The sequence below is a fragment of the Argiope bruennichi genome, chromosome 9, assembly GCF_947563725.1.
Source record: "Argiope bruennichi chromosome 9, qqArgBrue1.1, whole genome shotgun sequence".
NCBI lineage: Eukaryota > Metazoa > Arthropoda > Arachnida > Araneae > Araneidae > Argiope > Argiope bruennichi.
This window is the reverse complement of record NC_079159.1, coordinates 74,118,722-74,136,965: the sequence shown is the minus strand read 5'-3', so window position 1 is coordinate 74,136,965 and position 18,244 is coordinate 74,118,722. Positions and strand designations below refer to the sequence as shown.

General features: G+C 27.4%; 2 protein-coding genes across 5 annotated transcripts in view; both read right to left on the bottom strand.

Annotated features, from left to right (window-relative positions):
- The window catches only part of LOC129985161 (uncharacterized), a 63,609-nt gene extending 56,364 nt beyond the window's left edge, over positions 1-7,245 (bottom strand). The window contains exon 1 of the mRNA XM_056095086.1: positions 6,837-7,245. Within this exon, the coding sequence (XP_055951061.1) occupies positions 6,837-6,885 (49 nt within the window). The 5' untranslated portion in view covers positions 6,886-7,245. The remainder of the gene's footprint in view (positions 1-6,836) is intronic.
- A 5,648-nt stretch (positions 7,246-12,893) lies between these two features.
- Positions 12,894-18,244, bottom strand: part of LOC129983811 (formin-binding protein 1-like) — an 85,945-nt gene continuing 80,594 nt past the window's right edge. For all 4 annotated transcript variants that reach the window (XM_056093456.1, XM_056093454.1, XM_056093455.1 and 1 more), the window contains exons 13-15: positions 16,243-16,400; positions 14,941-15,118; positions 12,894-13,982 (exon numbers count right to left, since the gene is read on the bottom strand). In XM_056093456.1, the coding sequence (XP_055949431.1) occupies positions 14,961-15,118; positions 16,243-16,400 (316 nt within the window). In that variant the 3' untranslated portion in view covers positions 12,894-13,982; positions 14,941-14,960. The remainder of the gene's footprint in view (positions 13,983-14,940; positions 15,119-16,242; positions 16,401-18,244) is intronic.

The following is an 18,244-nucleotide window of genomic DNA, read 5'->3' as shown; positions in this document are numbered from 1 at the left end:
TGTGTGGTGGCTGGCGCATGCATAAATCTGTCGTGGTCACAAAGTCCTCCATGTCGAGAGTAATACCACTGGGGGGTACTGGTTAAGGGATGATCGTTGTCTGAGTCAGGTCTAAATTACGATCTGTGGATGAGTGAATGAAATGCATGAATGAAGTCCGCCCATAAAAAGAGTTGTGACGTGTGTGTAGCTAAGTCGTACTCTGGGTCCTAGATGGCGCTACTGAAAAATCAAGAGACGCACCCTTGGCTTAAAATCATTGACTTCTCAAGTCAGTGGGCTTGTTTATGACAAGTGCCATTAGAAACAACAAGAAAACAATTTCGCTTTCATTCACAACAATGAAAATATTATTGTGAAATATACTTAAAAAATGTTTGGAACTTAATTAAATCTGTAATAAAGAATTTTACAGCAACTAAATTGGCCTCATCGAAAAGACAAATTTTTGAATTTTAAAACAGTGCAAAAATCATTTTTGTGAGGGAATATTTTCAAAAATTATTGTGAAAAAAAATATCAAAATTTAACTGTTTTTTAATTTTAAAAAATGCTCCGAGATGCACAGTTTTACTCTCCAAAGTGAATCTAAACGAAATTAGGTATTTCTATGTCAACCAGTTTGATCTGTAGAGCACCAACGCACACATATACACATTATGCGTAAAGAATAGTGTCTGTAAAAATTGGATTTCAAGTTAGAAAATGAAACTTAGAAAATTATTTTACCATCAAAATCATAAATCTAAATAAAATTTTGGATCAAACCCATTTACTATAAATCTATCTGTTAACCTCCATTTATATAAACATTTATTAAAAACGTAATGAACTAAGTACAGGAAATTCAGCATATTGTAATCTATAATTTATTATTAAAATTATAGATCTGAGCCAAATTTTTTGAAACCAGACGATCAACGGGTAAATTATTTTCATTATAGATGAAGCTAAGCACAAAATGTGTCAAATTTATTTATGATAGGAACTGCAATATTTTTCTGGTGATTTTAGGAAACAAAGCAAGAGACACTGTAAGTTGTATTCGAATGTCTAACTCTGAACTCAATAGACAACTGATCCCGTAAGATACTCCTACTTAGTTTTAAGAGATATCTATTGTGAGAAAATTGCAAATATATTAACAAGGATTGTAAGACAGCAAATAAAAGAACGAAATTCCAAAATAAAAGAGCATTATCCGAATACTTTAAAAGTGAAAAACTAAATAAGAATTTTATAATTTAATGTTCTGATTCCAAAATTCCAATTAAATTATCCTTGTAAGTTATTTAACAAGAAAAATTATTGTCTGATTCGCAAAATTCCAGAAATTTATAATAGAATTTTTCAAGATCAGAGCAGAAGACTTCGCAGGTAAACATATTCCACACACAGCGTCAACTTCAAACTTTCCCACAAATGTATCCTTCGCACGATACAAAGAAACTTTGTCAAATAAGAAGAAGAAGAAGAACTTGGCATCCACAACACGCTAGACTGACCATCATCCCTTTTGTTTTCCATCCATTTATTTCATCCCTGACGGAAACAGCAGCTTCCTGGCATCTTCCCAATACAACAGATCGTTCATCTCCAACATTTGGCGAGAACACGAAGAGGCCAATGACATTCCTGCGAGGCGCCTAATTTCTTAGCGTCAACTGTCTGACCCGCATTTTTAGTCTTCCGGATACAATGGAAGAAGATTTGGAAATTCATGTTGTATTACTGAGGTTCTAACGCTGTTTCTTAACCGCGAACCTCCTTTTATGCTCTCACGGTATAGAAATGAAACCATTAAAATTTCTCAGATAGAGATACATATGTATAAGCAATTTATACATATTATTTAACATAATTTATTTTCACAAAAGCCAATAAAAACTTATTAAAAATTAATGCAATCAGCTTTAAAATAAAATCAGATAACACCGTGTTTAAATATATATTATTTTGAAAATTTAATTTTTTGATGAGATGCATTTTACTAGTAAGTTTTGATTAGATTGCTGTCCTATTTAAATGGGTAATTAGAGCTTTTGGCAATCAACTTTTTGCCCATAATATTAATAGCATTCATTTACTAATATCAACAAATTTTCATGAATACATCTTATCACGGCAAATGAAAATACTGTTTATAGTTATACTTGCAAAATATATACATAGCATGCTAATAGATTAGCTATACTTACAAAGTGATAAAATTAAACAATATATGAAATTGGCGAAATCAATTCAGTTGTTGAGGTTGAGGGTTCGATCAAAGTTTTATCATGCAATATCTAATGAAAATGATGGGTCATGGGAGGGATGAGACTACTGATGACGTATTAAAATACCATTAACTTACAAGTGAAATAATTGAAAAATTGTCGAAATCGGTACAACGGTTGAGGAAGAGGAACTCTGTCATATTTTTTTCTCCCATAGTATGTACAGTAAAGTAGCGATTTGGCGTTTTTTTTTCCCCAAAAAAATAGGTTTTGTGGAGAATTATGAGCTTTTCTAGGGAATAAAAATTGATGAAATCGAACAAACAGTTGGACTTGCAAGCCTAGTTCTTTGATTTTCCCTAATTATTTTAAATCCATTGATTTTTGAAGATACACGAAGGATATTATAGTATGGACTTGTTATTTTTAAAATGTATTCAAATGACAAAATCAACACTCCTCTCCTAATTTCCACATTCCAACAGGCCCTGACAAATTTAACGTGCCTGGCGGGTCTTAGATAAAATCGAATCTCGAACCAGTAAACATCTAATCCAGAAACCAAAACTTTAACCCCAAAAACTGCGGTCTATCAATTTTGGAATAATGGATCTGATATTTAATAAAAATATCAAAAACTAATGGAATGTTGAGAAGAAAAAATTCGAAAAGATTTTTTAAATCTGCTTTTAAAAATTGAAATACATTTATATTAGGATACAATTTTCAAATTTCCCTTCGTCGAAATTTACATCAATGTTCTTTCTCATTGATATCAGTTAATAAGAAATTTTCCAAAAAAGATTAAAAAATAACATTCAATCAATAAGTAAATAACAATAAAGACTGCCTCAAATTCATTGCGGAGATGGGGGTAAGAGATCTGTAAAATGACAGTAGATGCATCACTTTGTTGAAAGAAAAAAAAAATTTCTACCTCTAACTATGAATAAGAAACTATACTTAAATTTAACTACTCCTAAGAAACTAACGGGAGTGTTTTCCCCAAAACTTTCTCGAATATTCTCTAATAAACTTATCATGCCAAAGAATGCATTGGCATTGGCGTACAATAGTTACGTAATACTAACCTTTGGCGTGAATTCAGCATTTTTACTAAACTTCTCATGTCTTCCTTGGCGGATTATTTGGAGATTAATCCCAGCACACGTTAATACTACCCAAAAATCAAAAATTTGAGTTATAGACACGTTTTTCTCAACCGAACGACACAAAAATTTGACACAAAACCGCACTTGTAGTCACACTCCCATACCTAATTTGATATATTTAAGTCATCGCGTTTTTGAATTATCCCGTTTACATGTTTATGAAAGTACAGACCGACAGACTGTCAACGCATAGTTGAATTTGTCACAAGATTTGACGGGTGTCTACACTATAGATGTTAAATCTATACCAAATCTTATCAACCTAGCTCTCTTCGTTTTGTAAGTATCGTGTTAACTTATATGTGAAAAGCTGGACAGGAGGACTTCTAAGCAAATTTGACAAAATTTATGTAAAGACCGTATACCAAATTTTAACCATCTAGCTCCAAAACGTTTTTGAGTTTTCTTTGTCACAGACAGAGAGATCATGAACGAATAGTTCCTTTTAAAAAAAAATGCGTTTTTCGAACTCAGGTAGGTTTAAAACGAGGAGATTCTTTAAAATCTCGAATTTGAATTTGTTGACGATAACTATCCTTTCTCTATACAACGTGTATACGAGAAACGCATTTTTTCTATACTACAAATACGAGAAAATAATAAATAACGTTAGTGATTAGTAATACTGCTGCAACATTAATAGTGGTGAAATCAGTTACTTCTTCAGATAATACTATTAAAGAACAATTCCAATTACAGTAATTATTATACTGGAATTGATTTCTTCTTTAACCTGTGATAAAGTATCCCAGCTTTATTTATACATTGCACTCCCAATATTACTGAGATGGATGGGCAAAAAGGGTTTAGAAGATCCAAGATCTTAAAAATCCTACTTAAAATTTTAGAAAAAATTCTGACTATTTTTTAAAAAAATTCCTCAAAATTCATACGTCAGAGATGCAAAACATATTTTTTATGATTACATGTATGCTAAATTTCATGTTTGAAAAAGCAATAGATTTTCTTGGTTACCAGACACATATTCACACATATGCAACTTCTTCCATTTATTTATGTTAATATTAAATTTTTAACCAGCCAAGATTAAAATTTTTACGCATTCTACTAGTTGTAATGAGAATATTTGATTAATTTTTAAGTTAAATGGTTCATCAAAATACAAGTATTCATAATAACAAGTAAAAAAAGATTTTAATTTTGTATAAAATATGTACAGATAATTCATTTATTGATTTTTTTACAATCCAGAAATAAATTTAAAAAAACATAATTACAATTAGAATATGTGAAATGAGAGTATTTAGCAATTTATTAGAATGGTAGCACATCTTAAAATTTCTACATACACATTAGAAAATACATATATTGAAACATACATATGGATACCTATAAATAGACATGTTCAAAAGTATATGTGCCATCATATGACTTTTAATCAGATAAATATATATATGTTTTTTTTTTTTTTTTTTTTACAATTTATCCATTTTTTTTTATAATTAAATTAATCTGTAACCAGATTTGTAAAAAAAATTTTAAATAGTATCCATTGTAAGATTTCTAAAATTTAAATATTGAACACATAAAATCCTTGATGCTACATTTTTATTAACAGATTCAATTCTTTTAAGCTCTTTACAACAAAGCTACAATAGCACAACTTATATAATATATCTGATCCTGATATAGTGTATAGTTATAATAATATTTTGATTAGTTCTTTATTTTTATGCACTTATTAATAATGAAGACATTTAACAATTAATTTAACCCAAATGATATTTTATATGATATTTTTAAAATATCTATCAAAGGAAAATAAGTTACTACTTAACACGGACTACTTGATTTATGTAATTAATCTTCTGATGATGAAATTTTCATTTTAAAAGTAATAAATAACACTGCTGACTCAAATAAAACAATATTTAGGAATAAAATATTGTATTAACTAAAATATTTTTGAGGTATCAAATTTACATAGTATAATAATATGACGAAAATAAAAAATTTTATGAAAAGGTAAATTACTATTAACAGTAAAAATTAAAAGCTACTTAAATGTTAAAAACTTTGTTACATAATGTTTATCTAAGAAAGGGAAAAATGGTTACAGTGAAGAATAAAATGTTTGTTATTAATTCCATCTAACTTTAACCAAATTATCTAATATTTATAATTTTATTGTAATTATTATTTCAAAAGGATGCATAGATTATTACACAGTTGTTCAAACATAAACAATAAACTATTCACACCATGAATGATTCATTAATTCAATATATGTTATATGTATCTATGTTGGTCAACTGTTTTTGACCAAGAAATAATAAAGTTAATAAGAATATTTAAAATATTACTTCAAACTTTCAAATACACGTCTTTAATGTTACCTAAAAAAGGAATGTTGCCTTCTATGAAACCTAATATTTCTTTCATCTTTAAAAGTAATAATTTATTTTTTCTTTTTTATAAATTTCTTTATTGCTGAAATAAAAAGCAATATAATTTTCCAATTCAAAAATGAAATACATTTTTAAAAATATCTCTAGCATAGATTAATAAGGGCATAGATACAAATTTCTTAATTTTTTCAGAGAGAAGTTCAAAGTCAAAATTAATATTAAATTTCAAAATTAGATTCATTAATAACTTTTAGATGGGAAGAAAAGGAAAGCTAAACTTTAAAATAATTTATTATAATCTTGTGAAAAATCTGAATTATATTATAATTTCCAAATTTATAAGAATTTTCAGAATGCAGGTAATTATTAATAAGAATAAAATTCTCAAAAAACAACAGAAATAAAAATGCAAAATGAATCACCAGCAAATGTATTCAAAATATTTCAAAACGGTGCCCAAACATTTTAAAATAGGAATTTTTCTGGTAAAGTAAAAAGAATTTTTTTTTTTAAATTCCAAGCATTTTACTGAATTCTTGGAAACTATTGTTAAAAAAATAGGACCATAGCATATATATATAAGATTTAATTTTAAATAATTTTAATTTAAAAGAAACAGTGTATTAATCAAAATTTATCTATAGCTGCATCTACAACTTTATAAACTAGAATTCGAACAAATCAGATCTAATTCATATTTATTCCTTAAAATTTAAAAGCTTATTTGAAAATAAAATGCCTATATTTTGGGACATTTTAAAAAATTACAAATCCTATTGCAAAAATTTTAATATTTATGTATTATTAATAAATCATACATGAAACTAATATTTTCACAGATTAATTGTAACACATAACAACGATTTATATCACTAATAAAAATAACCAAAGCCATATTGGGCCATTAATCCAATGTATTATATTAAACTGTTGTTCATATTATTTTACAGGCAATTGTGAATTACAAACATACTCTACAATAACTGAAAAATATATTATATAAACTAGAAAAATTCTTATAGTTCACCAATTCTTTAAAGAGAGTAAAATAGTAAGTAGCTATCGTGTGTGTTTACCTGAATCATCATCATCAAATGTATTAGATGTATCCAAAAGGACAGGCATTGCTTGAATTTTGGTTGAATTCACAGCATTGATAAACAGCTAGATTGAATTCATAATACCCACAAAAATAAATTATCCACAGTAATGCTTAAGCACACTGTTCCCATTTCAAATGCTAAAGCAGCAACTTTGCAGACGAAAAGAAAATCATAATACCGAAACTATTTAAAATTAGCATCTAAACATTTTCGCAAGCTTATATGAAATCTCGGTAATCTACCTCAAAACCAGTCTGGGCACTTTAATTTATCAATAACCATAACTACAAACCAGTCTTTTAGTAAAATCACGATTAATAGAAAAATGCTTAAAATATCTTCATTGACAATCACAAGAGCAATCACTTATGCTTGTGCTACAAACAACAACCCGTAAGGAGAGCATGATTCATCATGAAGACGCATGCGCGAGTCAAAGCCAACTTTTTTTTCCGGTGCATGGGCTTTCACTGCGTTATTGTGCCTGACTGAGGAAATAGCCACTTTGTTGGCATAGTGAGACGATTACGAATTTTATTCTGGTGGTTATCAATAGCAATTGGGTAACGACCTCAGAAGGGGAGATAGGATATAAATAAATGTCAAAAGTATTAGTCTAAAAAGGTGCCGTGAGAATAAATTTCAGAGTTTATATCACTTTTTAAAGTTAAATATCTGCTAGGGATGAAAAAAATCATGTTGTAACCCAAGCTCCAATCATTTTCGATTCATCACTTATCAGCAGAAATAAATTAACCATTAAGCAAATATGCTCATAAGACATCAAAAGGAACAGAAAATCACATAAATTTTCCATATTCGAATTTGCCAATGGTTCAAAAGGTGCAATATTATGTCAGGATCCGTAAACAGGCAAATACCCTCTTTATTAAATGAATGAATCATATGTACTTATATACAACAATATCAAAGACTCTTAAAGCTTACGATCTTCACTCAAGGGCATGAAATCTATGAAAAAAATGCCCTTTCTTTTTTACATAAATTTAAATGAAAACACAGGAAATTTTGAATGCAATCTACGTAACTTACAGCAGTCCACGGAATATTATAATTTCAGTTATGGGGGGGGGTGAGGTGAAAAAGAGAAAAGAAGTTATGATAGTTACTGAATTATGTATTTTTCTTTCTCACATACAAAGTATAGAGAAAATATTATTACCGTCAAAAAATGATTATTACAGATCTCTATGTTTTAGGCCTTCCTGAATTCGAAAAAAGACAAAGTATAGAGAAAATATTATTACCGTCAAAAAATGATTATTACAGATCTCTATGTTTTAGGCCTTCCTGAATTCGAAAAACACATTTTTAGAAAATATCTCTGTTATCTGTGACACAGATAACTCAAAAACGCTTTGAGCAAGACGGAGGAAATTTGGTATATGGTCTTTGCACCACATTTGTAGATTTATATCAAATTTTGAGCAACCCCCGTTCAGAGGAAATCTTTCTGCCCAGCCGTTAGACTATAAATTAACACGATAATTACAAAACGAAGAGAGCTAGATGGATAAAATGTGGCAGCTGATTCACTATTTGTAGTGAAGACACCTATAAAAATTTGAGTCAAATTTTTAATTGGAATGCCCACATGTGGCTCTGTATATAATTTTAGAAATATGTAAGCGTGATGACTCAAAAATGTAATGACTTAAATATATCAAACTTAGTTTGGGCTATTGTGATTACAAGTGTAGTTCTTTGTCAATTTTTTGCTTCCATCTATTGAAGGAAACGAGTTTAAAAGAAAATAATTTTCGGATGTTATTTGCTTCATACTAGGGATTAATTGTCGAGAAACTAGCCAAAGACCATACTATAGATTCAGTAAAAATGCTAAATTCACGCCGAAACGCTTTAATTAATTAACCCTTTCTAGGGCCGTTAGAAGTATGCTTCCCATCAAATTTATCAATCTTTGTATGAAATCATGTAGGTTAGCATAAGTTCTGACAAATTTTTTTAGTAAGTCAGAAATTTAGATGCTTCAGTTCTTTATCTCAGACAAAATAACGTCTTGATTTGTCACTTAATTATTAATTAAGTAATCAAATTAAATTTATCTAATAAGCTAAATGAATCCCTTTTCTTATTCTAATTTCAAGCCTAAAAATATTTTAACATAATATAACTAGAAAAAAATGGCCCTTTAAAGGGTTAAATAACAGACAGGAAAAGAATGCTACTCTCCTATCATCCAGCCAGGAAATGTTTTCCCTTAATAAAAACGAAGAAATAATTGCTGTGGCATAAAAAATCTGCAAATTTTAAAAAGGAGAAGGAAAAAAAAAAAAAAGATTTGTGACCAACCGAATTATATTTCGTTCACTGCATAGTAAAAATGAGATGATATATCATTATTACCAATATACCGGCCTATACAAAGGTGTGGCCTAGTTTAAAATTGGTTGCAGAACTTTGAAATTCCATACATCAAAATAATGTTTTATTGCATCTTACTACTATTTAAAACACTAACTATTTATAACCTAACATAAATTGATATAATAAAGACTTAAATAAATTATGACAATGAAAATTTATAAATTATTTTGATAAAAATATTTTAGTCATACAAATAATCATTAATAAATCATAAAAGTAATTGCATCATAAACCTATATAATATAATTTGGTATGTGAATTATTAATTATTATCATATGATATTTGCTTCATTTTCGTACCTGTTTTATAGCTAATACATTGATATCTTTACTAATTTTTTAGCTATTTCAGATCCGATAGATAATGTGCCAAAGAAAGTAAATCATTTTTGTTTAATTTTATATCCAAACCAGTATTCCCCCCCCCCCCCATTTTTTATCATGAGAAAAATCTGTCTACAAATGCTATGGTAATTAATAATGTCAATAAAATTTTAAGATTGACAACAAATTTTAGATACAATCCAAATGAATTGTTTGTATATAAATATTCAATATGTGATTCCGTTGCAATTTGAAGATAAATTCCGATTTTATTAAATTAACCAACGGAATCAATATCGTCTTTGCAAAAATCTTCAAGCTTTTGTGAGATTTGAGATGATCGTTTTCATTAAGTTTATGAATTTTATCGGAATATTATATTCCCTCGCGATTATGATAAATTTTGAATCTTTTCTAAAAAGAAATAATAGCAACTTCTTTTATGACACGTTGTCAGAGTTCTTAGGAACACTGAAAATCACAGAAAAATATATGAATTTTAATCTTTATAACTATATAAAAAAATGTCACTCCTTTTTTTTTTTTTTTTTTTTTTTTTTTTTTGTACAAAGATGCGTTCCGTTAACTCAAAATATATACTAGAAGCAGTAAAAATTTGCATAAATAAGTCTCTTTTCTAATGTGACTGAAAAAATTATTCGGATGATTACTTCCTTATTACTGAACTTGGCATTTAAGAAACATGACATTCAATGGTCTGTTAAGATTTTGAAAATAGGCATATGAATATCTTTCTTCCAGAATATTTGTTTTTGACAACCACTTTCTCTGGCCTTTATTCTACTTTGATTCAATTCAATAATTTCAAAATTACAAATTTGAAATATCATCACTGCTATTGTAAGATTCTATCTGAATTTAATTTCAGTCAGTCGTTTCTCCAATTAAAATACTTCTATGATATGATTACATAAAACCAAAATATAGAGTTATACTGGCTTTATTTATTTTCATTCTAAAAATTAATATTTTAAAATTTTATTCATAAAAATACTGCCCTTTTTTTTAAAAAAAAAGTGACTTTATTTCGCATGCTACATAGGAGTTAATTTTGGTACTCGTGACAGTTGCAATCAAAATATTGCGTATCAAATTTTCTAAAACTTTTTATTAGCGTAAAATACTTTAGATTAATTACATTTTGCCAAAAAAAAAAAAAAAAAAAATGCCCAATATGGCTGGCAATTCTAGCTGGTTCATCAAAATAGCATGTACCTTTTAATGTTCAACATTACTAACATTAACGTGATATGAAACAGTGACAATATATCTTTAAAAAAAAACAAAAAAACTAGAACCTGTCAGGGTTTTTTTGGATATTTCCATATAAGGATGTCGGTTCAATTATGGTTATAATTTAATGGACCAAAAAAAGTTAATAAAAGTTTTCTAAATAACAAAAATTTTAAAAAATTAGAAAAATGTATGTTTCCACTAATTTTTTTTTAAATTCCAGTTTTCAATACTGCTTTACTATCAAGGTATCTAATATTTTAGAGATAATTATACAGGTAATGTACGGTAATCAATACCTTCCTCATTGATTCAGCAAAAAAATCTTTTATGATTAGTCATCATCTGGAATATCTTAATTTGCAAGAAAATTTTAATTTAACAGTTTGTTTCATGTCTGTAAAGATGGAATTCTGAAATACTGTACCGTAGTATATTCTCAAGGGCATACACTATCTTAATAATTTTAGAATTTTTTTTTTGAATAATATAATTATATTTTTATTCCATAATAATGGCAGTATTAATAATGAATTTGATAAACAAATTTAAAGAATTCAAAATATGCATAAAAACTATTGAGATTCATAATTAAAAACTAAAAAAACTTTTTTTTAATGATTTGGTGCACTAATAAAACTGTACTGCTTAGGAATAAATTTTAATAGTTTCTTTATAAGTCAATTTACTTCAAAATATTAATAAGTCTCAAAAGTTTAAAAGTAGATTTTCAATAGATTAAAAAGATTTTTAGAATATTAAAGAATACCTATATTTGTACTGCTTGATGTGAACATGCAAAGAAATAAAATATCTGCTAATAATTATAAAAAATCTCATCACAGTAAATTCAGGACTTTCTATCGAAATTTATCAAATTAAATGCAGTGTGAATTTTAAGCTAAATGTTCTTCCCAATCGAATATCTTAAAACATAAGGCAAAAAAATTATCCGAATGTACTTTAAGTAATCACCAAAAAAATGAATGATCAATTTTTGGTCCACGACTTGTACAGTACAACTTTTAAATCCAAGAAGAGATAACTTATATCTGGAAGTTCTTTTACACACTTACAATAAAAATAGCATTCAGAAAAGCAATTTTTATAATCAAAATGCTCAAAATTATACTGTTAGCAATAGTTATATTGATACAGCAATAACACAAAATTAATTCAATATTTAAACTAATATAAAACTCAAAGCTGAAATATCATACAAGATCAATTGGACAAATAATATTATAAGCTTTTTGAGCTATATTTGTAGTTAAACATGCAAACTCTAAAATTAACCAAATATTTGTTTGCTATCACATCATAGCATAAATTTAGTAATTTTATTTGAAATAGTTTTTATGATTATCAATTAAACAAAATTGTCAAATTTTATATTTAATGTTATGTTAAAATACCCTACATAATATTTGATATTCAGCAAACTGAACAGGACAATCAATTAGATTAGTTCCTTAAAACTATCACATTGAAAAAGTGGAAGCATATTATGAAGAAAGAGTTTTCAAAATTTATCACTTGTATCCATTTGCGAATAATAGAAATAAATCACCAAGAAAATCATTAAAATAAATAGAAAGTTACAAATACATATAAGTGACAACATTAACATTATCACAATGCAAATTATCCATCTTGTGTATTATGTGCAGGTACATATTGCACATTTTAGAAGTTCCTCTGTTGTTAATGCTGTTGAATTAGATAATTATTTATCTTAAATTACAATATAAACTCTTTATTTATAGTTCACAAAAATTTTTACAATTTCATAAATAAATGAAAGATGCAATTCAAATCAAAATTTTATACTATATATATATATATATATTCTTTTCTCACTGCTGCTTAATCTGACAGAATGCTATCATTTATACTCTTAATTTGCAAACTCTTTTGTAATTATTTAAAAATAGATGCAATATTAATTTTGAGTACTTTTTTTTTGTATCTGAATCCATAGCTTTACTATCAAAAATCATAGTAAATTTACACACTAGAAGAAACATGAAAGAAAAACACAGGTAGTGTGCATCAAAGCTTTATTTAGCATATAAAAGAATTTGGCTAAAACAGCATGTATAAAAGCATGCACAATTTCAAACATTTTAATTACAAAACGTAGAAAAGCACTAAAATTCTGGTAAAATGTACAACCAGGAACTATAGGAAACAGTCTTAATACATTCTGTAACAAAACGTATATGGCATACAATATATCCCTTTATAAAATAAACAGTGAGATATAAAAAATTTTAATTTTATTTAAAAATCGTTAGGTACAAAAAGTAATCAATACTTTTCGAAGGCACTAAAATTTTAATATTTGCAATCAGAAAAGGGCAGGGAAAAAAACTGTGTACAAAAATATCTCCTCACCTAGTATAAGAAGCGAATAAAAATACTCTGTGATAGAAAAGAGTGACCTTAGAATTTTTCAAACTTCAAGAAAATATCCAGTTATTAAATATATACATTAGATACAAAATACATGTAAATATTACCCTCACTCAACAAAATGAAATGAAAATACATTTTTGAGCAACAGTATACACAGGAAAAAAAGTTATTATAAGTTGGGACATCGGAATTAGAAATACTGAAATCATTCAAAGAAAATCAATTTATCACATTAGTAACACATAAACAATCTGTAGCACTAATATAGTGCACAGTGTTCTTCAATTCAATAAAGAAAAAGTAAATAATACTATTAACAAAAAAAATATTTGAGCGATTTTAAAAATCCTTTGCAACACTAATAGTGAATATAAGGCAAATAACAGTTTTTTTCTTCTGTGTTGGAACTAAAATGTACCACTGACATCGGATGCAATTACAAGTTAATGAAAGACTCAAAAACACATGGCCTCCAAATATATTCATCAAACTAAAGCTGTCACTGATCTGCTTTGCTTCTATGCATCAAAAAGTTATTGTTCCATGACTAAATTGCTTTTCTGCACTTGAAAGCACTTTTAAATATAAACTAATCTCAATGGAAGAAATTTCCAAGTCAATCAACATCATCTTCAAAGGATATTAAATTACGCACATCATAATTCATCATAAGGAATTCAACCAACTTAGGTAATATGCTGCAGTCGTTCCTTCCTAAAAGAGGGGAAAATATGTACAAAAAAATTAATTACTATAATTAAATTTGCACTCAATAAGCAAATAAGTTGCAATAAATAAATTGAATAAAGATACATTTTGTAAATACACTTTTATTAGTATAACTGAAAATAAATTTGATTTTTTTAATTATCTCTTTTACATTTTCATCTTCTACTTATAATTTAGTATAAATGTTATAAACTTTTGAAATGAAAATTCTAAACCAGTTAGTGCCATTGCATAAAATCAAAATTTAGCAAAATTATGCAATTAACTGATAATTAGGTATTAAAAATATTATAAAAAGGAGTCACCAAGTGATCAAGATTTTAAAACTCTATCAAAAAAGAGAGTGAAAAATCAATTACAAAACTCTACATACACAAATTAAACAACAGTAAATAATTAGTAATGTATTTTCACCATTTTTTCCAACTATTTCATCTCTTAGCATTAAAAAAAAACATAGAAGAAATCTAAAAATATATTTATTTTAATTTATCTGTTTGATATGCCATTCTATATTAATCTAAACTACTTAAAAGATCTTCAAAAGTAAGGCCAGCAGTCAAGATTTACTTACTATATCTAATTTACTGAGTCTTAAATATCCACCTATATAATCTGGCCTAACTTCTAACTTTTATTAGAATTGGAAATATTCCATAGAGAAAAAAATACTAGTCATAGCAGAATGCAGAGATACTGTTGTCAGTGTCAGTTTATTAATTTCCAAAATTCCACAAAATTTTCTAAGCAACAGGTAAACAATATTGAATATATTATATATATGTGCATGTTGTTTGAAATATTATGTATTCAATACTCTACGTCTCTGAAAGATCCTTAGTAAATATTTGCATTTAGATGTCAATTTCAACTGAGAATCAAATATTTATTAGAACTCGCATACATGCACACATTTCATTCAAGCATTTTATACAAAACTCACTTTGTCATTCTAACTGATAATCAGCAGTTATTATAGAGATATGTTTCAATGTAGGAAGTGGGAACAAATCCTTCTTCAAAATTTCTTTTCCTGATTCGAGTCCAACCATCACCTTGATCCAATTCAACAATATCGAATTCTTCCCCTTCCACTACACCAATTGATCCTTCACTCTGACCTATAAGAAGATAAAAAATTAGAACCAAGAATTATAAAGTATGAGCAACATAGAAGATTTTTGATTAATGCAATATTTACATGTTGTCAGTTAAAAAAGAAAAAGAGAAGCAGAAATAAAGTTGATTCATAGCAAGAAAATAAAATGTTTGTAAAGAAATTTATATTAAACAACAGGAAAATGTTAAAACTTCTGCATCTCATGTATCTGGAAGATCAGTTGTGATTTTTGATAGAACATTTTTCACTAAAGAATGGTATAATGAATGTGTAACAGAACAACTAAATTATTTCACTGTATGTGCACAATATCTAAAATCTGCAATACTAAATGTCATAGCATTCTTTTAAAAGTTTTTTTTTTTTTTATAAAGTAAGAAATATTATTTTCCTCTGAAGTTTTGCTATATATTCAAAATTCTAAAAGGAATAAAGCAAGGTCATTTATGGATATATGCAAAAAGTAAGGGGTGCTAGAATTTCTGCACTAGCATCTCTGCATATTGTTTTTAAATGAAAAATATTTTAAATTAAAAAAAAAATTCAGAATTATTATATTTTTTATTAAATTTAAAATAAGAACAGAAGATCTTTATACCATGAAAAAGTTTTAAAAATGAACTTAAAATTTAAGCTATTAATAGGCAATCAGATGATATTACTAAAACAATAATGCTTTTGAAGATTGTTAATAATTTATAATTTACTTGCGATTCAAGAGAAAAAATTAAATATTATGTAAAGCTTGCATGAATTTCACAACAATTAGGAAATCTTCAGTTAAAAATGTACATTTTTTTACATAATATAGTATAAATTTAATTCAAAGAAATATAAAGATCTGTTATTATAATCTTAAATATTAATTTTTTCTTGTATATTATATTCCTTAACAACCAACAATGGTAATTGAAAAGCATGACAATGTACTTTTTTATAAGCATAACAAGGCATGCATATTTCAAATTGGGAAATATATATTAAAAATCTAACAAAATCTTCAATTCAATATAAACAATATTCTGTTATTGTTATAAAATTTGGATACTGCAAGAATATATTTTGCATGTAATGTTTTCATTTTTTTTTTTTTTTTCAGATCAGATTAAATGCAGGGCAAAGTACCTGTAAATGGATAAAGAGCTTTCCCAGTCCCCAAAACAGCATCAAATTCATCATTGTACTCATATTCATTTTCAAATTCTGGATCAGGAAAATTTTCTCCATCATCTGTTATGCTGGGCTGACTAGTTCCAATTCCACTTTCAGGACTGTTTGAAGACCTATAATGATTGTTAATTTTACAAAAAGAACAAAATGTTACAATATTAAAGAAAGTCAGATAAAGGTTAGTAATATACAAAATATGAAATAAATAATAAGACAAAAAAATCATTCATTTAAGATGCCCTAAGAAATAAATGAAATTCATCTGTTATAGCATAAAAAAGACAACGATTTTCATGTCAAGATGAAATTTATAAGTTTAAAACAGTTTTAATTGATAAAAAGTCCATGATACATTAATAAATGATGCATGCTTCATTTTTCAACATAGTTGCTACCATTATTCAAGCATTTGTGATATTGATACAAACTTTAAATAAAATTCTATGATTAAACAAGCCACACTGTAGAATTTTACTTCCTTTTGTCAAAATCTTAGTTAAATTTCAATTTTACTTTGTCATATATGAAGTATAGAGAAAACATTGTAACTGACAAAAAAATTCAAGCTCAAGATTTTGATCTCCCCTTTTATCGGAAAAAACACATTTTTGGCATTATAGCTACCGTTACAAAGATAATTTACAAATGCTTTGAATTAGACTAATGAAATTAGATATATGGACTTTACAACAAATGTGTAGATTTCTATCAAATTATGAGTGAAATCCTGTCAGAGAGAGTCTGATTGTATGGCTATTTAAACATAAGTTATGTTAACTACAAACTGAAGAGATCTAGATCCCTTAAATTTGGCACACAACAGGCATCTACATAGCAGGTGTACATGCCTAACAAATATGGAGTCAAATCAGTCAAGGATTAACTTCCATTCAGTCTGTACTTTAACAAGTATGTAAATATGAAACTCAAAAACCCAGTAATTTAAATATATGAAATTTTGCATATGATTTTGTGACTACATTTATAGTTCTGAGTCAAATTTTAATTTCAGTCTATTGGAAACAAACAAAAATTGACTTTTAGGTTCTGAATACTAAATACCAGGAATTAATCACTTTCACTAAAAATGTTAAATCATGTTACAGAATACTATTTTGCAATTATTGCCCATTAATGCCATGCAAGGCATTTGTGGCCATACAATTGTGGGCAAAAAAGGTCCACAATTGTATGGGGAAGAAAGTGGAAAACACCTTTATTAGAAAGTGTGCAAGAATGCTGATTAATCTTACCATTATCGAAAAAATTTTGCCCAGCAAGAAATTTTTCTTCTCTCTCCCAATGGCATTACTCTTTCTCTCCTGATCGACTACTATCTACAAATTAGGCTATTTATGTTATGTCACTTTCTTTACAGCAATACTAAGAAATGGATATTAAAGTTAATGCTCAAGCTCCCCAGTCAAATCCTGTTCCTGGTCAAAACATTTCTTAAGATAAGGGAATAAATGGAAATCATGAGGCACAAGTAACAAAAGTTTTGATTTGAAATGCTATAAAAGGCTAAGTTTTGATATGGAACAATCAGCCCATCATTTGTCAGCATTCCTTTACATTTATTTTGAATTGCCCCTCAAATATTGTTGCAAATTTTGGAAATAAGTAGCAGCAATATTTGACGAATGAAGTCATTCAGAAGAATGATGCCCTGTCTGTCCCAGAAAACAAAAGTCATTTTTCTTTCACTGAAATTGAAATTTTACATTCCTTGGTTTATGAAAACTGCATTACAATGAGATTGAGAAACTCAGTATCTGCTTCTGCAAAATATATGAGGAAACTCAGAGCAAATCCATCAGCTTCTTTTTGTGTCCTTAATATTTTAGAATAATAATTTAATAATTAATAATTTTTAGGATATAATTTCCTGGACTACAGAGTCAGTCACAGCATCATATAGAATTTTCATAAGCATTTCTGGCATGATGTTATGCAA